This window comes from Homarus americanus, unplaced genomic scaffold (assembly GCF_018991925.1).
Source record: "Homarus americanus isolate GMGI-L3 unplaced genomic scaffold, GMGI_Hamer_2.0 scaffold11022, whole genome shotgun sequence".
In the NCBI taxonomy this organism is placed as follows: domain Eukaryota; kingdom Metazoa; phylum Arthropoda; class Malacostraca; order Decapoda; family Nephropidae; genus Homarus; species Homarus americanus.
The window spans coordinates 10,936,772-10,958,359 of record NW_024737068.1 but is presented as its reverse complement, the minus strand read 5'-3'; the positions used below and the strand labels follow the sequence as shown (position 1 = coordinate 10,958,359).

The 21,588-nt window shown below is 39.9% G+C and overlaps 1 protein-coding gene across 1 annotated transcript in view; it reads left to right on the top strand.

The window, feature by feature from the left end:
• LOC121872838 (putative neural-cadherin 2) overlaps positions 1–21,588 on the top strand; it is a 62,832-nt gene that overhangs the window by 11,501 nt on the left and 29,743 nt on the right. Inside the window, exons 3-10 of the mRNA XM_042375887.1 lie at positions 5,081–5,196; positions 9,365–9,529; positions 9,702–9,833; positions 14,946–15,123; positions 16,185–16,418; positions 16,978–17,141; positions 17,567–17,722; positions 20,097–20,273. Of these exons, the coding sequence (XP_042231821.1) occupies positions 5,081–5,196; positions 9,365–9,529; positions 9,702–9,833; positions 14,946–15,123; positions 16,185–16,418; positions 16,978–17,141; positions 17,567–17,722; positions 20,097–20,273 (1,322 nt within the window). The remainder of the gene's footprint in view (positions 1–5,080; positions 5,197–9,364; positions 9,530–9,701; positions 9,834–14,945; positions 15,124–16,184; positions 16,419–16,977; positions 17,142–17,566; positions 17,723–20,096; positions 20,274–21,588) is intronic.

The following is a 21,588-nucleotide window of genomic DNA, read 5'->3' as shown; positions in this document are numbered from 1 at the left end:
AAAAGCTCTCTAAGTGTAAATTTCGTGATTAAAAGTCTATGAACCTATTATGACATCAGATGTACTTTTGAACCTTTTTTATGTTCAAACGAAAATGACCACAATTTAAAAATAGCAAAACGGCTTTTTTCACATTTGATAGATACCAAAAAAAAAAAAACTAAGGCATTGTGTTAACATTTTGGTTAATATTAAAACTTAAAAAAATAATAATAATTTATAAACTTTCTCGGAAAATTTTAACTTTTTTCTTTGTCATATTTGAGATTATCATGAAAATTTTTATTTAACTCGTCTTTGAGAATTAAAATACGAACATTTTAATAATAAGAATATGAACAATATTATAATAATTATTGTTTGTTTAATAATGTTGCCATACAAGTTTACAATTGGTTTAGCTTGTATAAACAGCAGACAACTCAGGTATACGGTGCTCGCTCCAAAAACTGTCTTTACAAAGTGGACCGATGAGTTTCATGATGAACACCACGACTCCTGTTGTCTCAGTAGGTTTGTCAAAATCCTTCGTCTGTTGTGTCATATTGTCTCACCTAAAATCGTAAAGATACTTTTTGGAGCGAGTGTTACATAGACCGTGCAGTATGTAATTCGACCAAGGGTAGCCAACAAAGCCATCAAATTCTTATTACTAGTAGGGTCTTTTGCTTACGTTTGGTCACTAATCAGTAATAGTATATCTACAGGAATAGAAGCTGTTTTTTTTATAAATATAACAAACTTTGCATTGAACAGTAGTATCCGAGGCTGACGAATCACTTAACATACAACATTGTCTCTCTGTATCTTTGTCTGTTATGTATTTTTAATTTTAGATTTGAATTGTTTGATAACATTACTGGTTTTAATGCGGTCTGGTAACTTGTTCCAATCCGTTATCGCTGTAAAGAAGAAAGTGTTTTTCGCTTGACAGCGATCACCAGGTGCCATATAACTGTGTTCACCTTCCCTTGTGTCCTGCCAGTATATATTTTACAACGTTTGTTATTACTGTAGATACACTGGGCACAGTCCGCTGAAAATCCTATAAGCGTGTTTCAGCCTCAAATTCTTCACTACCTGCCACATTTAACATGTCCAATGACTGCAGGACAGTTTGTAGCTTGTCTTCAGATGTGTTAATTAAGGCAGAATACAGTACTCTGATGAACAGGAATAGTCAAAGTGATATTGTTTGAGCGCTCGGCAAAGGGTCCTCCGTGCATCATCTGAAACATCTTGATTTTTTATGAAGAAATTTTAGCCTAGCAGAGTTAAGAGTGTTACGACCGTGTCGAATTTTTTATATTTTTTTATATATAACATGCTCCCATGTTCCATATTATTCCTGTAATGATGTGTTAAATTTACTATTATATATTCTAGTCACCTTACCCTGTGCTGTTAAGGTTTTAACTGTCATTATTTGTTCAAGCCCATCTTATTTCTTTATTTTGTATTGTAACCAGCATTCTTTGTTCTCTAACGACCATCTGCATCGTTAAACGACCCACCGGCGGGTCGCGTGGCGGGAGCCGACCTTATATATAGGACCCACCAACTGACTTGAGTTAGTTCAGTCCTCTTGTCATACAGTCCACATCCTTTGAGTGTCACTTGTTACTTATACTTAATTTATTTGTGTTGTTCCTGTCGCCACCAATGTGGTATATCTATGTGAGTACCTATTTATGTCTCTGTTTGTGTCCATCAGTATTTGCTTAGTTGTATTCAAGTAATTCAGTGTTGTTTCACGTTAGTTAATTTCAGTGATAGTTTTTACATGTTTATGCAGTGTTAACGTAATCCAATGCTTTATTTTTATTCTTTTGATGTTTCGATGTTTAGTATCATTTGTGTCTTAAAAGTTTCGATGGTGAATCAATTTGTTGTGACAGCCTACGAGGCTCTTTATTGTGTTAATATTTAATCAATTAAATTCTTAAAGGTTTACTTTATTTATTTTTATTCTTTTAATTTACTTCACTTTTTGTTTGGTTACGCCTAGAACCTGGATATTTAAGTAAATTAAGAGACGGCGTAACAAGAGTTAGCCCAAGGTATTTTATCCGGGTTACAGTTGAGATGGTTCATTCTCATATAGTACATTCGATTCGTTTACTCTTTTGAGTTTTGGTTTTGGTCCAAAGAATAATGATTCAGTCTCTCCATGATGTAGGGATAACTTGTTGTCTATCAGCCGTTGACTGCGTGACTCCGGTTCAGATGATAACTTGTTCGCTATATTAATTGAATCTTTACCTGACACTAAAAGGGCACTGTTATCAGCATACTACAGAAGTTTACAATTCACGCTCACGTGGGACTCCACACGGTATCGACAGTGTTGACTCGGTATTATTTGCAACTCCTCTTTGTTTCTTCTTGTTAGGGTAAGACTAAACAGTTCAACTGGTCCAATGCCAAGAGCCTGCAGTTTTTCACATAGTGTATCATGATCCTCTGTGTCCAAGGCTGTGTAATTTTCATGAGCTATTTGGGTCCTCTTATGGTCACTGAAATGGATGAACCCGGTGTGATGCGAGACCCCCTAAAGCCTTTTAGATACTATACATAGGATACTAACTGGTTGTACTTACCTCCCAGATCTGTTGCCTTCCTCATAGATAAGATAAGTGTTACTCTGGCAAACTTATGTTCTTCTGGTACAGTATTGGTACTAATGGAAAGATTAATTAGATGTGTTACTGTTGATTTTGATACAATAGCAACATCCCATAAAAACCTGACTTGGGTTATATCAATACCTCTGCTCTTCATCGAGTTTAATTTATTGAACCCCTTTAGTACAAAGTTCTCTGTCACCGTGTAAGTTCGATACTGTCAGGAGTGATTCCTCTCTTTCTGTACTGGGTAGTGGAAGCCTCTGATCCTGCACTGTAGTTATTTAAGGCTACCTACAGTATATTGACTAAATATGAGGCAACTGTTGTATAAAAGCAAGTAAAATAGTCGGTAAATTATTAAGTATTCTGATTTCGCTCACTTTGTAATTCTCTCTACTTTGTTTCGTGTTTGTCTCTCTTAATCGTACGAGCGACCCCAACCTGATTGCTTTTTCTCTTGGCTCTTACATATTATTACCTGCTCTAGTATGGTGGCCTGAGGACTTAGTTATCCGGGTTGATGAACTAATTAGCTGTTTATAGTCATTTATATTTAAAATTTACTTATATTTCTTGTAGACGTATTTTCTTTTTGTCGATTACCATTATTAAAGCCTCCTTGTGTTATTGTGTAGTAGTGGGTCCTGATATATGATAGTAAACTGTGTTGGACTTTTATTATATGTGATTAAAGCTAAAGATATACCACATATATTATCCCCCAAACGTCCATCACAGCGATAAATAGAGGGATTCAAATAGAAGTGGGGATGAGTTTTACACACTTGAGGGATTGATGGAACTTCATTAAGAAAACTTGAGGTTATTTATGTCTTTAATTTAACTTCTTCAGCGAAAACAAGACGAGCTATTAAGGCCTTGAAGAATGCAAGCTGGCTGTTGTGGTGCTGCAGCTGTCTGTCTGTCTGTCTGTCTGTGTATCTATCTATGTATGTATCTGTCTGTCTGTCTATCTATCTGTCTGTCTGCCTGTCTCTATCAATATGTCTATCAACCCTCTATTAATCTGTTTTTATCTATTTGTATTCACTCTCTCTCTCTCTCTCTCTCTCTCACTCACTTCACTCACTCACTCACTCACTCACTGTCTCTCTCTCTCCCAATAATTAGACAAAAGAGTGTACGTACCAACAGCCAACCGAGGCAACACAACACAGCAGCAGCAGCGCCATAAAGAAGCTTGACGGAGAGTCGGTGAATTAATTCCATGTTCAACTCCGCGTACTGGAGAATGATCTGAGCCATGCAACAATTTCGGGGGCAAATATGCACACAAAAATACAGTGGCTGAAAATCCTAAAATTAATTCAGAACAGCAACAGTAAATATCATCCCTGAAAGCCTACTAATGATGAACTATTAATATTATGCTTTAAAAAATGGAGTCTAATTATCAACAACGTATTAATGTGTATTAAAATTTTCTCTCCGATTTTATTTTTCTATTTCGTTCCCGCCACTGTTGATGTTACGTGTTATCATCCTAGAACTTTGTCAGTCATTCTAGAACCTCGCCAGTCATTCTAGAACCTCGCCAATCATTTTAGGACTTCGCCATTCATTCTAGAACCTCGCCAGTCATTCTAGAACCTCGCCAGTCATTCTAGAACCTCGCCAGTCATTCCAGAACCTCGCCATTCATTCTAGAACCTCGCCAGCCACACCTAGAACCTCGCCATTCATTCTAGAACCTCGCCAGTCATTCTCCAAGAACCGCCAGTCATTCTAGAACCCTCACCATTCAGAACTCGCCATTCCTTCTAGAACCCTCGCCAGTCATTCTAGAACCTCTCAGCCACACTGTATAACCTCGCCATTCATTCTAGAACCTCGCCAGCCACACTCTATAACCTCGCCAGCCACACTCTATAACCTCGCCAGCCACACTCTATAACCTCGCCAGTCATTCTAGAACCTCGCCATTCATTCTAGAACCTCACCAGTCATTCTAGAACCTCGCCAGCCACACTGTATAACCTCGCCATTCATTCTAGAACCTCGCCGGCTACCCTAGAACCTTGAACATCTCTTCTGACCCGTAGGATGCCTTATTTTAGGATCAATTTTGCTTACCTTATAGTTTCTCATCTCACCTTAAAGTCTCTCATCTGACCCCAGTATCTCTCTCACCTTGACTGTCCCTCATCTGTTTCCAGTACCTTTCACCCTTATCTCTCATCTCTCCCTAGCATCTCTCACCCTTGCTGTCTCATCTCTCCCTAGTATCTCTCACCCTCATTATCTCTCATCTCACCCCAATATCTCTCACCCTTGCTGTCTCATCTCACCCCAGTATCTCTCACCCTCATTATCTCTCATCTCACCCCAATATCTCTCACCCTTGCTGTCTCATCTCACCCCAGTATCTTTCACCCTCATTATCTCTCATCTCTCCCCAGTATCTCTCACCCTGACTGTCTCTCAACCCACAGGAGCGCCGCTGACGTTCAGGATCACAGAGGGTAATGAAGAAGGCTCTTTTAGGCTTGACTCCTCCTCTGGCCGACTCTCTCTCCTCACTCCTCTCAACTATGAGGATCAGAACCAGGTGAGGACACGGTGACAGGTGGGGATAACAGGAAAAATTGAGGGCAGGTGAGGATAGTGGGATACAGGTGAGGACAGCAAGAACAATAGAGGACAGGTGAGGACTATACGACAATAATATACGACAGGTGATAACAGGACGACAGGTGAGGACAGCAAGACAGGTGAGAACAACAGGACAATAGAAAACGACAGGTGAGGACTATAGCACACTAAAACACGACAGGTGAGGACAATAGAAGACAACAGGTGAGGACAACAAGAGAGGTGAGGATAACAGGACGATAGAAGACGACAGGTGAGGACAGCAAGAGAGGTGAGGACAACAGGACGATAGAAGATGACAAGTGAGGACAGAACGACAGATGAGGACAGCAAGACAGGTGAGGACAACAGAACAGTAGAAAACGACAGGTGAGGACAACAGAGGAAAACAGGTGAGGACAGCAAGACAGGTGAGGACAACAGGACAATTGAAGAGGACAGTTGAGGAGCTCTTTTCTCAAACTACTCCTCTCACTCTTGCCTCAACTTCCCTCAAGAGAGCCTTGAATGGTCCTCCCCCTAAGTTGTGTTGTTCGACGTGTAGGGTATTGACACCTCCCCAAAGGACGATTCCAGGTGAGTCTCTTGTTAATTAGTGTTGTGTGATTACCTGGCGTCATCTCCCACCTGTGCCCAGCGCCTCAGCTCCTAGAGAAGAGATAATTACCACTCGGGTATTTTTTTCCTATAAACGCCATATATGTTAGAAACTATCCTGTAGAAGGAATATATGATTGAAAACTATCCTGTAGAAGGATTATATGATTGAAAACTATCCTGTAGAAGGAATATATGGTTAAAAACTATCCTGTAGAAGGAATATATGATTGAAAACTATCCTGTAGAAGGTATATATGGTTAAAAACTATCCTGTAGAAGGAATATATGATTAAAAACTATCCTGTAGAAGGTATATATGGTTAAAAACTATCCTGTAGAAGGAATATATGCTTAAAAACTATCCTGTAGAAGGAATATATGGTTAAAAACTATCCTGTAGAAGGAATATATGATTGAAAACTATCCTGTAGAAGGTATATATGGTTAAAAACTATCCTGTAGAAGGAATATATGATTAAAAACTATCCTGTAGGTTAAAAACTATCCTGTAGAAGGAATATATGATTGAAAACTATCCTGTAGAAGGATTATATGATTGAAAACTATCCTGTAGAAGGAATATATGGTTAAAAACTATCCTGTAGAAGGAATATATGATTGAAAACTATCCTGTAGAAGGTATATATGGTTAAAAACTATCCTGTAGAAGGAATATATGATTAAAAACTATCCTGTAGAAGGTATACTATCCTGTAGAAGGAATATATGTTAAAAACTATCCTGTAGAAGGAATATATGGTTAAAAACTATCCTGTAGAAGGAATATATGATTAAAAACTATCCTGTAGAAGGTATATATGGTTAAAAACTATCCTGTAGAAGGAATATATGATTAAAAACTATCCTGTAGAAGGTATATATGGTTAGAAACTATCCTGTAGAAGGAATATATGCTTAAAAACTATCCTGTAGAAGGTATATATGGTTAAAAACTATCCTGTAGAAGGTACATATGGTTAAAAACTATCCTGTAGAAGGAATATATGATTAAAAACTATCCTGTAGAAGAAAGAAAGGAAGAAACTTCGCTACAGTATTATTTATTTTATGGATTATATCTACAGTAACCGAGAAGTAAAATAAATAAATAATAAATAAAATAAATTAAAAATACACGTTGGACTACAGTTGACCTTTTATGTTAAGGACGCTCGAAGTATTACCGCGTCTTGAACGACTATTCTCTCTCTCTCTCTCTCTCTCTCTCTCTCTCTCTCTCTCTCTCTCTCTCTCTCTCCATCGACCCAACCCGTAGTCTTGAGGTGTGATGGTGTGGGCTACTTGTCTTTCCTCTCTCATACCACCAAGTAATCCCTGGTTCTTTTCAGGGCTCTGTTGGTCACTCCACGCACGCTAGTTGGTCCTTAAGATTTAGTCGTGTGCAGTATAGGTCTCCAATGGGCTCTCTCTCTCTCTCTCTCTCTCTCTCTCTCTTTTTCTGTCTTATTCTCTCTGTCTTATTCTCAATCTTTTCTCTTATCTCTTTCTCTTTTATTCTCTCAATCTCCTGGGTAGGCAAGCAGGGAGGGAGGTGGGTAGGCAGGGAGGTGGATATGTAGACTTCAACCAGGAGTGAATCAAAACAAGTTAGCGGCGGCTGTGGTCGTCCCGGCATCGTAAATGATGTTTTCCTGCCAGCAGTCTTCTCTCGTTGAGGGAGTGAACCCCATCTCCTGGCGGTCCCGGGGAGGAGAGGGAGAAAAAGAGGAAGGGGGTGAGAAGGAGAGACAGGAAGCGACTGAGAGGGAGAAGAGAGGGAAAGAGGTTGAGAGGGAGAGAAGGGTGAGAGTGCACAGGAGAAAGGGTGAGAGAGAAATCGGGAAAGATGGAGAGAATTGTGAAGGGAAGAATGAGAATAAGTTAAGAGACGAATATAGTAAGAGAGGGTGGGAGGGAAGGTAAAAGGCGGAGTAAGGTAGGGTGAGAGGGAGGGTGAAAGGAACACACTAGGTTAGAGTTGGAGAAAGTGAGGGTACATACAGCCTGTAGATATGATCCCCATCTCCTAACATCTCCCATTCTTCCAATTCCTCCTCTTCTTCCTCCTCCTCCTCGGCCTCCTCCTCCTCGCATTCTTCCAATTCCTACTCCTTCCCATCTCCATCTCCTCCTCCGTTCCCATTTTCCAATTTTCCCCACCTCCCTTCCCCCCCCCCCTCTTCCTCGTCTTCAAATTCTTCCTCAGTGTCTTCCTCTCATCTTCTACCTCCGTCTAGGTCACAACTCTGGTAAGTGAAGAAGAGTTTTCAATATCGAACTCGACCACAATGTCCCTGGTATGAGGCGGTATGTGTGTGTCACTGTAACCCGTGTCGAAGCGCCTCTGACCACATACCGACGGACGGACATGTAAAGAACACTCATATAAACAATGTTGAGATTATAAACATATGTAATAAGTTGTTATTTGTTTGTTGTTGTTTGTAGTACTTCACCTCGACTTATGAAAGGCTTTAGGTGTAAATATTTCGAATATATATTATTTTATTCCTGGAAAATGAAAATTAGTCAGGTTGATTCAGTATATAAGCCTAACGCAAAGCGAGTGAGGGCGTGTTCGGCATATTTGTGTTTTCGCGCCATTGATTCTAAGAATGTTTTAAAATCAGGAATTATTTTTTTTTTAAAGATAAAATAGACGTTTGAAAAATGTCAACCATGTCCTAGATTTTTAAAAGTTAGTCAGTTGATTCTCCCTGTAATTGGAGGATCGCGACCTTTATCTTAAGTGCTTCACAGAGATGGCTGCAATATGTTGTAGATATCTGCACTGACAGTGTTATAACTAGATTCGTTTTTTGTTTTGTTTTTCATCCAAAGTTAATGGTTGTGGTGAGGAGTTTAACGTAAGAACAGTTTTATTGTAGACTGAGGTGCCTCGAGCCACAAGTTGCCAAACACTCGACACAGAATGTCCACCAACATAGAAAATTGTTTTCATTTCCGCTTTTATCGCGTTTTAGTGAACAAAATGTTTACTGTTCTCTTACTGCGGTGGATATTACGGTCTAAATCATCTCTCTCTCTCTCTCTCTCTCTCTCGGGTACGATCTTCACGAACCTCTCTTATCTTCTCCAGATACGATCACCTTTGGCCACTTTATAAATAATTGCCGTTCAATTAGTTAAACTTGTATGTCAAGGTTCAGTTCCTCAACCAGTTTTACTTTGAAATTATTTTTTTAAAACTAATATTCTTTTGCTCTTAGATCCGAGAGACACGGGACATACGAGACTTTCAGATTCCCAGCCCACGTCATCCAAGCCTCCCTCTCAGTCGAAGGCCAGAATGCAACCCTTCACCATCCTGTGACTTTATTTCCACTTTCCCATCCCGACCTGATAGTGGCACCACGGTCAAGTACGATCCTTCCCATAAACTTATTCTAGGAATTTATTTTTTTCCTTCTTCACAACGACCTAGTAATGGAGGTTTGGATAGTACGACTTTCTCTCATTACTATTTTCAGTATTTATCATTTTGTTTTCTGTATCTCTCCTAGTACGACCTGGCAGTGGAGGCGCGGACGGGAGAGGCTAGGAGCGAGGCGAAGGTCGTGGTGAGGGTGTTAGACGAGAACGACCATGCCCCAGTGTTCCCCAGGTTGTTGCACGAGACACAGATTACCGAAGAGGACGACCGACACCTTCCCAAAACCATCCTCACGGTGTGTAGTCGTTCATGTCTGTTCCTAAGTCAGTCTCTCTCTCTCTCTCAACAGATTCCCGCCATGATATTTGCATAGTAACAACACAAGCCACTGCTGACTCCATGCTATATATAAACCTCACCTCGACTTGTTGTCTACGTGCGTGTCCCTCAAGGTGTGTTAATTACAGGTAACAGCTACAGATGGTGACGGGGCTGAACATGGCCAGCTGCACTACTCATTGTCTGGGGATGGTGTCTACCCCAACGGAACCAGCTGTTTCTCCGTTGATCCCGTTACTGGCGCCGTTCTACTGTTAAGGGTATGAGGAGGTTTTGGTTGTGTGTGTGTGTGCGTGAGGTATTGCTATGTGTGCGTGAGGTATTGTTGCGTGAGGTATTGTTATGTGTGCGTGAGGTGTTGTTATGCGTGTGTGTGTGTGAGGGGATGAATGTTTTGTTTTGGGAGGTGGTCATTGCTTAATCTACCTGACCGCAAAGACAACTAGAGGTGGTCATGGCATGGGAAGAAGGATGATAACTTGTTCAGGATTTTTGTAAAGATGTTCCATTGGTCTTGCTTCCACGGTTTCAATTAGTAGACTGTTCCATTGACCCTTATGAAGCAACTTAGCTGTAATCTTTTGTTTTTCGTAACACTTTGTATCTTTTTCAGGATTTTGTTAATTTATTTTTTTATTTTTTTATGGAGTAATTGTGTTATGGGTTATTTTACTCCATGACGGACCTTGTATTTTGTTAAGTAAGTATAAAGGTATTTGGCACACTGTAACCATTAGAAAAGTTGGCGTAGATCGTTTTGCATGGATGTGGTGTTTTCCTGACTGGTCACCCTCTCGTAAATCTTCCGATCGTTTGCAAACTTAATTATATGGAACGATATATTTTCATCAGTATCGTTAATGTCGTTCATAAACAGAGTGGGTACAAGGATAGGACCGCGCGCGTGTGTGTGTGTGTGTGTGTGTGTGTGTGTGTGTGTGTGTGTGTGTGTGTGTGTGTGCTTTCTCGAGTGTTTTGTTTTCTATTTTTTTAATTAACAGCCTCCTCAACAAATAAAGGAAACCTGTAGATTGTTTTAACCTCTATTGTCTTTAATGAATTTGCTGTTCATTGCACCTGGAGAAAACCTGTTATGTTTTATCAGGTCACACAGGGAAAACACCTCACTCATTTCCGACCCGGGGACTGAACCCAGGTCGCGGTCGTGAGAGGCAGACACACCACCTCTTCTTAAATCCTTTATTTTTTCTGTCTTGACACCTCACGTCTCTCTCTCTCTCTCTCTCTCTCTCTCATCAAGCCTTATTATAGCCCTCAGAACAGCTCACACCTTATTATTTCTCTCTCTCTCTCTCTCTCTCTCTCTCTCTCTCTCTCTCTCTCTCTCTCTCTCTCTCTCTCTCTCTCTCTCTCTCTCATCAAGCCTTATTATAGCCCTCAGAACAGCTCACACCTTATTATTTCTCTCTCTCTTTCTCTCTCTGAACAACTTATGTCATATTATCTCTTCTCAAGGCTCTCGGCTGTACACAACAAGGTTATTGGCTGATGTTTCCAAGGCAACGGTGGGTTAGGGATGCTGGCGATGGTCAAGCTGGAGGGTGGAGGTGTGGAGATGGAGGTAGAGATGGAGGTGGAGGAGATGGGAATGGAGGTGGAGGAGATGGGAATGGAGACAGAAGTGGGAAAAATAGGATGGATGGAAGTGAGGGGGGAGAGGTGAGGGAAATGGGGGAAGGGTATGGGAGATTGGAGATGGTTGGAAAGGAGTAACGAAAAAGACAAGGTAGGTGGGATAGTGGATGAAGGCTAGTGGGATAGAAGAATTGAGAGAGAGAGAGAGAGAGAGAGAGAGAGAGAGAGAGAGAGAGAGAAGAAGAAGAAGAAAGGGGGGAAGGAACAGAGAAACCTCAGAGAAATAGGAAGGGATGAAATGAGGAAGCAAGATGAAGGGAAGGAAGTATAAAAAAAATGGATGGATTAGAGACGGACGGAATAAGGCAAAAGAAAGGGTAAGTGGAATAGAGAAGAGATCAGAAGACTGGAAGGATTCAAAGGACAAAAACTGGGAAGGGAAAAAAGTCTTATGGGATGGATGGAAGAGGGTAAGGGAAGGATCGAAAGACGGAGATGAAAATAAAGGAGAAGTTGTTGAGTCAGGGAGAACAGGAGAAAGAAGGGAGTATTAATATAAAGGTTAAGGGAGGCTTAGGAGATCGAGGGGAGGAGATGAACAGATGAGAGGAGGAGGAGGAGGAGGGGGAGAACAGTCAAGTTGAACGGTGAAAGGAAGAAGAGGGCACAAACCGATGATGAAGGTAAACAGTTGATTTAAACGGGGATATTAATCATTCAAGGTCAACAGCCTCGAGTCTTCAGCCATCTTCCCACATTTTCTATCTTCAGGAACACAGCTTTAATGTTATCCATCCATCAATCCATCCATTTATTCATTCATTCATACATTCATTCATTCATCCATTCATTCATTCATCCATCCATCCATTTATTCACCCATCCATCCATCCCAGTCTCTGGCTTCCCCTAACCCTCTTACTCTCAGTTTTACCTATTACTCTCTTTATCATTATCCCCTTATATTTATTTTTATCATCAATTTTTTCTTTTAGGTTCGTGTTCTCTTTTGGGCTGTAGCCAATTTTCGTATTATGTATTTATTTTTTATCTTTATTTTAAGAATCACTTGTAGCGCCATGTTTCGAAGTCATTTTCTCTCCTTCGGGTGCCTGCAGAAGGTGGCCACATGAGTACAGTCCATACGACGCCCTTCAGCAGCCTGTTTCTGAAATTAAAATTGATTACGTTTTTTAAAAGAATTTTTTTTCTCACATTAACTTCCAGTTCTTCCCAAATACACGAAATTTTCTATTTTGTTTTCTATTGTATTTTGGTTCGCCGGTGCTGACTAAAATTGTTATAATAGGTTCTGTTTTTAATTCAGAAACAAGGATTACTTCCGTCTTAACAACTTATAACGTATTAGCTCTTTTTTCACATTAATCTGTTGATCACTCTCGTAATTCCTCCTAATGACCAGCGGTGAGAGTATCATTATTTACATGCTGAATATTTAATAGCAAAAAAAAATGTAATCGAGATTCATGGAACTGACGACCCATTGAGGCGGCGTCACACAAGTACTTTTTGCGTCATTTTCTTGCATCAATTTTCCTAACGATTATTTTTTTCCACCAACGATACCGGAAATCTGTTTTAGGTTTCAATGTCTGACTGTCTCTTCTTTTGCTTTTATTTTCTTAGGTTTTAGCTTCACTAAGTTGGAGATTTTACTCATGACACGGGTTAGGATCTTAATCGTCCTCAGAAGAGTAAGTTACCAGTGTCCACTTGTGTCTCCTTCGTTACCACACTCCTAGCATTATTTTTTCTTAATATAGAGTTTTATCAATTTATTTAATTCCTGAAAAAAAAAGTTATGTGTAAAGATTCAGAGGGCGAGGTTGAAACCATGAATATACAATTACTTTGTTTTTATCTGCAAAATTCTGCCAACCGACGACGATGTTCCTCAAAACATACAGTATACGTGACCATAATATTCCACTGAGACTTGATGCACTCAAACAAAAAAATTATGCAGGGCCGTAAAACCCTTGTAAGCCGGCCAGAAATATCTAAACTTAATTTTAAACCTTTTTCCTCCTCAACCTCGACCGATTAATTTACAGAAATAGAAAATATACAAAGAACACGCAGAAGCCTGAAGGTCCTCAGCGACCTGGTAATGGGCGACGTCGTTTCTACGAACGTTTTCACTGACAAATGCGAGGCGCCATTTACTACTGCTCCTGATGTTCTAGCTCACTCACCTCGACGTGATGGGTAGCTGCTGATGAGGAGCGCTTCTGATAATGAGCGTTACATGAATTGACTTTTTTTTTCTTTATCTAATACTTAAATTTCTTGGAAACCCGAGCAGATTGTTGTTTAATGATGCCCTTGGCGATGGATGTGTCTGGGGTAATAAATGTTAATCGTTTGAGACGAGGACGTAAGAAACCATTGGCTTTTACAGTGATTAAATGATGGCGGAGGAGGAGGAGAGGGAACACGAAAGGACTAGAAGAATAAAAGTTAATGGAGCGGGACCAAAAGGAGAAGGGGAGCTGAAGCTAGAGGAGAAACAGCAGTAAGAGGAAAAATAACTAGATTAATTAAACAAAAAAGATGGGGAAATATGAGAAGTAGAAGAATATAGCGAGACTTGAATTCATGTTTTGTTTTAATTTTACTGTTTAAAGTAATTAGCTTAGGGCCGAATTTATTGTTTTTCTATAATCCTTTCAAACCAAACTAATTTTTTTTAACAATACTTTTTGCTGATCCGCTAATTAGTGCGTTACATCACCCTCCCCCTCTTTGGAAGATGTTTGTCCACCCAGGGTTGTTCCAGCATCTACAAACACACCCGAGTGTTTTGTTCTAATGGTGATTGTACAAGGCCGAAAACTGAACCAACATCCACTGACTTGAGAGGTGAAGTTATGATACAGTGTAGTTAAGTAAGGAAATTAAGTTATTAAAGCTTTTACGAACAGGTTGAAGTATACATTTATGACATTTTGCAGCTAACATACAGGTTTACCACGTAATTAAGATGTATCAGTTGTCTGGGATTTTTATTTTCTAAATATTTGTAAAAAAATAACAATAAAAAATCCATTATACTTGAATGACAAAGATGGTTGTTTTCTAAGTGATATGGTAAAGAAGTTAACGACCAGCCATGTCCGAACTGAGCAATTGATTTATTCTGCTACAACAAGGTCAGATAATTGTGACTTCCTTTATAACTCAGTTAAAAGGCAGTAGTTCCTTCAGCTCTCTTGCTATTTTAGACGAGATCTTTGCATGATATTAAACTACAGGTACAATTTTCATAGATATTACTGTTTTTTCTGGTAAATAAAGGTCAACATATTACTACATAACGTGATATAATATTGATTTTCACTCTGATTTTTCTAAACATCATATGTATATATTTTTAAACAATGTATTGTACGAGGGTGACAGGTGAGGTGGGCTTCATTCCAGACAGATTTCAACGTAACCTAACCTTTAGCATTGATTCCCTAACATTATGGGCCCCAGTCCTAATATCAGTATCGAAATAGTGATGCTATTTCTGTAAATTAATGTGGTCACTGTTGGAGACGTTCTCAATCGTTTTCTTTAACCCCTGAAAAATTCCATCGTATCCTTGGCCCCTAAAAACCCTATCACCATGGCAACACTTGGTCAGTTTTTGGCGCAAATTTGCTCACTTGATTTTTTTCCTTGGGGGGGGGGGGCACACACAGATAAAGGCAGGGTACTACTAATAATAACAATAACCCATGACAACATTAACCCCTCCCTGCACACAGCCTTTGGACCGTGATCCGCCCCACGGACAGGCTAAGTGGAAGCTACGGGTGGAGGCTACGGACGGGGAGTTCGAAGCCTACACGGACGTCCATATCAACCTGAAGGATGTGAACGACAACGCCCCTTACTTCCCCACCTCCACCCTCACCGCGTCCATCTCCGAGGACACCCCCAAAGGTAGGGTACTGACTCATGTGTTGTACGTGTGATTTGAGAGAGTGAGAAATAGAAACTAAAGCTAACTACCGTAGACATATTTAGCGAGAGAGAGAGAGGGGCAAACTTCTTTACTGTTTACCAAGGATGACAGGGCAATAAGAAAGAGTAAGCGAGAGAGAAAGGTTCAATTTTATTCTCTTGATACAGGTAGGATAACAGAGCAAGAGTGGGAACACAGCCAGTGTCACCGCCCCTACTGTGTTATACATGTAGAATGTGACAGTAAGAGATAGAGAGATATTTTTTTGTGTATGTATATGTATGCGTGTATGATTATATATGTATGTTTGTGTGTGTGTACATGCGGGTCTTTGCGTGGTGGGAGTAAATCCTCACAGTGAGGCAGCTCTTGGACAAGCTTCTAAGTTAAGATTTACTGGTACTGCCACTAATGAGTACGGGTGGGACACTCATCTCTCTCTCTCTCTCTCTCTCTTTCTCTCTCTCTCTTTGTTTTGTACTTTGCGTAAGGACATTTTTATCATTTCCGCTTGTTAGAACGGGTAAAGCTCAATTATCAATTCGCCCATTAAAACACCAGGCTATGTTGTCTCCAGCAGGTGCTATGGGAATGAAGCTAATTAAATTCATCTTAGTGAAGTATTTCAAAGTCGTTTTAGATGGGTTTTTTGTGGTTGGGTAAAAACATCCAATTAGAGGTGTTCTCAGATCTTTAATTGCGATAAAAAATAACGTACAAACCTTTCAGAAGCTGGGATTAAAGTTAAATTCATTTCCTCCATTCAGAAAAAAATATGTTAATAGATCAACGTTGTATAAAGTACAATGCAATAACTTACAAGTTCAATAATTAACTTTCCGACAGGTGGACAGATTTAGGTATAAAGAACCGGCGCAATAATTACTTTTCCGGCAGTTGGACAGACTTGTATACAGTATACAGTTCAGGTACGACGGTAACGCAGGTACAGTAATTACTTTTTCGTCAGTTAGACAAAATTAGGTTTCACGGTGGGGGTACAGTAACAGTGCTGGTAAACTAATTTCCTTTGCTGCAGGAGCTCAGGTGATCCAGGTGGTGGCGACGGACCATGACGACCCACACGAGGGCCACAACGCGCAGCTGGTGTACTCTCTGGAGAAGAACGTGATTGATGAGTCAACTGGCAGCCCCATATTCAACATTGACACCCAGCGGGGGCTCATCACCACCGCCCTCTGTTGCCTCGACCGTGAGAAGACCCAGCAGTATGCCATCCAGGTGGTCGTTACTGACGGAGGCGGCCTCAAGGGTAGGTGTTCATGCCGTTGGGTGTTCTTCCTCCTGGGTGTTACACATTGATGGATATTCCTCCTCAAGGGTGTTCCTCAATGCCAGGTGTTCCTCAAGGCCGGGTGTTCCTCAAGGATAGGTGTTCCTCAAGGTCGGGTGTTCCTCAAGGCTGGGTGTTCCTCAGACTGGATGTTCCTCAAGGCTGGGTGTTCCTCAAGGCTGGGTGTTCCTCAAGGCTTGGTTTTCCTCAAGTCTCTGAACATATTTTTATATCTCGACTCAAGTCTTAACAATTATATCTCTTATGAAATATTTCTTAAATTTTTCCTTTTCCTTCTTCTTTTCTTTCTTCATTTATTTCTCCATTTTAAGTTTCCAGTCGATGAGCTTCCTCCAATCTCCTCGTTTCTTTTCTTACGATTATTACTCTGCCTTTATTTCTACGTCATTCCCTCGCTCCCCACGTCCGTCCCGCACTCTTAACACTAAATACCGGACATGTTTCTCTCTCTCTCTCTCTCTCTCTCTCTCTCTCTCTCTCTCTCTCTCACGAATGACGTATACCTATCCTCCGTCAGGCACAGGGACGGTGGTTGTGGACGTAGAAGACGTGAACGACGTGCCGCCCAGATTCTCGAGGCCAGAGTGGACGCTGGACGTGTCGGAGCGCCACAGTCCAGACCGTGTGCTGGCCACCCTCACTGTGGTCGACCAAGACGTGTCCAACAACTTCACCTTCAGGGTCAGTAGCGGTGTTAGTAGTAGTAGTAGTAGTATAAACAGTCTAAAGTTACTGGAAGAGTTGGTAGACATTTTAAGGATAATAATAATAACGCTGTAGTTGTAGTAGTAACACAGCTAGGATAGATACTTATGTATTAGGATATTCAATATTAAGGTAATAAAATAGTGGCGAAGGTATGGCTATTAGGGGAGGCTGGAGGCCATTTAAAAAAAAGTAGTAGTAGCAGTAGTAGTAGTAGTAGTAACAGAAAACAAAGAAGGTAAAATGTGAGCAAAAATGGTTAGGAACACAAAGGGAAAAAAACAGAGACTAGAATAATATTGTGTAAACGAAATACTTTGAACACACTCCACCTACTCGCTCCTTCACCTAACGACAACCTAACTAATGGTCACCACTACCTTCTTCCCGCCCTTCTGTAGGTGGTGCCAGGAAGCGGACACGGGTGGCAGATGTTCAGGGTGGAGGGTAGACGTGTGGGAGGACCTGGTGGTGACCTGCGTCCTGTGGGGCCCCTTGACTACGAAAACCCCGACCATAGGAGAGGATTCCGCTTCCGGGTGGAGGTTACGGATGCGGTACGTCTGCTTCAGGAGGTTCCCTTTGTATATGTTTCGCCAGTAGTCACCTAAATTCCGAAGTATGTTGTGGTCGCCTTGTGGAATATGTTGTGGTCGCCTTGTGGAATATGTTGTGGTCGCCTTGTGGAATATGTTGTGGTCGCCTTGTGGAATAGTGTTGTGGTCACCTTGTGGAGTATGTTGTGGTCACCTGGAGTATTTTGAAGCTGCTTGTTGAATTATGTGTATATATCCGACCTACCGTACTCACAGAAGGAACTTAATGTTATCGACCTTGCATCTCTGTGAGTCACAGCAGGATTAAAAATTTACTTGCGTGTGTGTGTGTGTGTGTGTGTGTGTGTGTGTGTATCCCTCTATCGTTTTGGGTACCTAGAACTCGATCTGCTTTGTGGGGGCCCCTTTTGTGTTGGGGCCTCAGGGCTCTTAACCCATGTTGCCCACCCCACTCTTCCATCCGGCACTGCTATGAGTAACCAATTTCTGGAAGGAATACGCTATTGGATTTAGTGCACTTAGCTACCCACAAGATCCTACAGTTAGGTGGCGTGAAGGATGAGGTGCGTCGCTGGACTCTCATGGCCACTCAAGGTGTCGATATTTTCATCCTTCGTGTGTAACGGAGCTCTGGCGAGATAATATGTAATAAATTGGCAACATTTTGGATAATATGTCACAAATAAAAGACCAAACAACACCAATAAAGTTCAAATCCAACACAAAAAAATCACTAATACAGTACAAAGCATTATTATTATACAACACGATTGAAGTTCTACACAAAGCACTACACCAATACAGTATAATAATTAGAACCAATAAAACTGATTCATTATCACGACAACAAAAATGCAGTGAAACAAAAGCAACGCGAAATATATCCAACACAACACAGAGGACAGCACTAGTAGCGGCTGTACGGTACTCCCTTTGTCCCGGCGTTCATCACTATTACGTGTTTTACGAGTGATTTAATGGGTGGTCATGTGTACTGGCTGATGTTAATGGTCCAGAAATACTCACTAGCCAAGTGTATCAAGTACAGTGTTGTAATTTTCCACCTGTAATTATATACAAGCATTCTTTCAGACCATCTGTTTATTGTGTCACTCTCGTTCGGACAGCCAGAGCCCTTATGAACGTAGTTGGTAAAAGCCAGAATTTGCACACACCCTCCGTCACCCCCCCCAACCAATTCTATCTCACTTAACCCCCTTTCACTCACTCGATGGTAATTCATGACCACACACTTTACTATATACAGATAATGAACCAGAAACACCGTGCAATACAACGAAACACACAAACACCTTGAATATCAATGAATACTCCAAGACAGAAATTTTCACTACAAGGTTCCCGCTCTAACCTCCTCGTCCGCCTCTTCCTCTGGTTTATAGATGAAAACAATTTACATCATTTTTGTGAATATGACAAATCCTACGATCTTATTTTGTACAGGAATTTGATTAGAGAGATCATTTATCGAGTTTGATCAAAGATAAACATCATTTAACTATTATTTGATCAAAGTGACATCAGTTAGTAATCAATGTGATCAAGAAAAACATCGTTTAACTTCGTAATTTGATTGGTTGATTATTTTGTCTCATCTTGATTCGTTGATTACTTATTGTTTGATTTTTCGATTGGATGGTTTCTAGTTATTTGAGAACTTGATTGATTGGTTGATATAATTGATTGTATGATTAATTGATTACTTGATTGGTTGATTACTGTTTAATTATTGATGATTCTGGGAGTTGGTTGATTGATTTATTGATTAGTTGTTGTAATGACTATTCTATTGATTGCTTGATTATCGACTATTTCATTACTTGATTGTTTTTTATTACCTCTTGTCTAATAACTGGATGATTTAATTACCGATTGATTTCACACTATATTGTTTGGTTAATTGATTGGTTGATTGATTACTTGATAACGTAATTGATTGATTACTTGATTAAATTTATTGCCGATTGATTTGTTGATTAATTGGATGGTAGCTTATTTGATTTGTTGATCACTTGATTAGCTGAGAACTTGATTAGTTGAATAGTCGATTGGTTGATTACGTGATTGGTTAATAATTTAATTAAGTGGTTGATTAGTTGATAACTTATTTACTTGAATGGTTGATTATGTTAATTTTTGGTTGGTTTATTACTTGGTTGCTTGATTTACTGAATTCTTGATTGATTAATTTTATTAACCTGCTTGATTGGTTGATTATTTCTATTGCTTAATTGATTGATTACTTTAGTTACTTGACTGGTTAATTAATGCATTTACTTGATTTATTTGATTACTTGATTGGTCGATTGCTTTGATTACTTACTTGATTGATTGTTTCTTGGGTAACTCACAGGGAGAGGATGGGTGGGAAGACAAGTACCATGTGGACGGCGCCTGGGTCAACCTGCGCCTGGTGGACGAGAATGACAACACGCCCACCTACGTCAGCGACCACGCCCACCTCACGCTGCCTGAGGACACGCCCCTCGGTACCGTCCTCACCACTTTCACCGCCCACGACCTGGATGGGGTAAGCTGGCAGTGGGAGGGAAATAGTTTGTGTGTGTGTGTGCTTACCTTGTTGAATCATATTGGTAAATTATATCACCATTTGTGTTTCAGTAGAAGTAAACTTTGCTGTTTTCCTGTGTATGTAAGTTGAGGATATGAACTAGTATTTGTGTGGATATTTCTACTCGTTACCTTAGCACTTTTCTATAACTTTTTGTATTCGTGCCTAAGTTGTTGAAGCGTAGTAGCATCAACAAAAACTAGCGCCATTTCTCGTTATGTACTATTTCTTTCACATTTTGTAAGGTTGTCGCTGTTGATTCACGTACTCTACATAACAGTGGAAGATGGGTAATGATAATAAATGATGATAGAGTACTTGAGGAAAAACATATGAGAACCTTTGACTTGGATACAATTAAATATAACTGAAAACCGTGACCTAGTGTCAGTGAGGAAGCCTGGTGAGCCTTGAGTGTGACTTACCCACACTTGGCGGATAGAGTGAAATGTACTGCATTCTGTACTATAAAAATGTGTGACAAAGTGAAGGAATTGGAACAAGATAAAAAAAATATATATATATATATATTAAATTAAGGTACATTGCAATGCATAATATAACAAGAAAATTGATTTTTTTTCTTTACAAATGAAAAGCACAAGGAGTGAGTGACAAGTCAAATTGACAGCTCTGTTTAGCGAGGCTTAAAATAAGTTACAAATGAAGAAAAATAAATATTCTACTTTGTCTAGAATAAAATAATGGAAGGTTAATGTTTAATACAACATAGTCTGAAACACACACTAATATAAACCGACAAAGGTACTTACATACTGTAGGTGTGTGTGTGAAATGTCAAGAGTATTAGCTCGCCTGGGGTTATTTCACCTGAGATTAACCACCCTAACCTAACTTAATTAAGCCTTAACCTAACCTTAACATACCCCCATGGTAAAGGGTGTTTAATCATCAGGTGAAATAATTAAGAGGAATAATCTTCAGGTAATGTTAGTAAGATATAAAAGCAGTAAACTTTATAGCGAGGAAGAACACGACAGTAGAGGTAAACATTAATCAAAATATAACACTGTAAATCAAACAAGTCAACAAACCACATGTATAATTTTGTTGTCATAACCGTATTTCTTAACTAAATCTGTATTTCTAGTTCCAATCAAAATCCGAATTTATATTTTTGGATAAAGTTTTAGATCCTTATCGAAATTGGCGTATATACATTAAATATATTGTACTGTATATATATCTTGATAATTTGTCCAAGTCTTACTTTAATCTACACTTATATATCTAGATAAAATAAAGTTTCAGA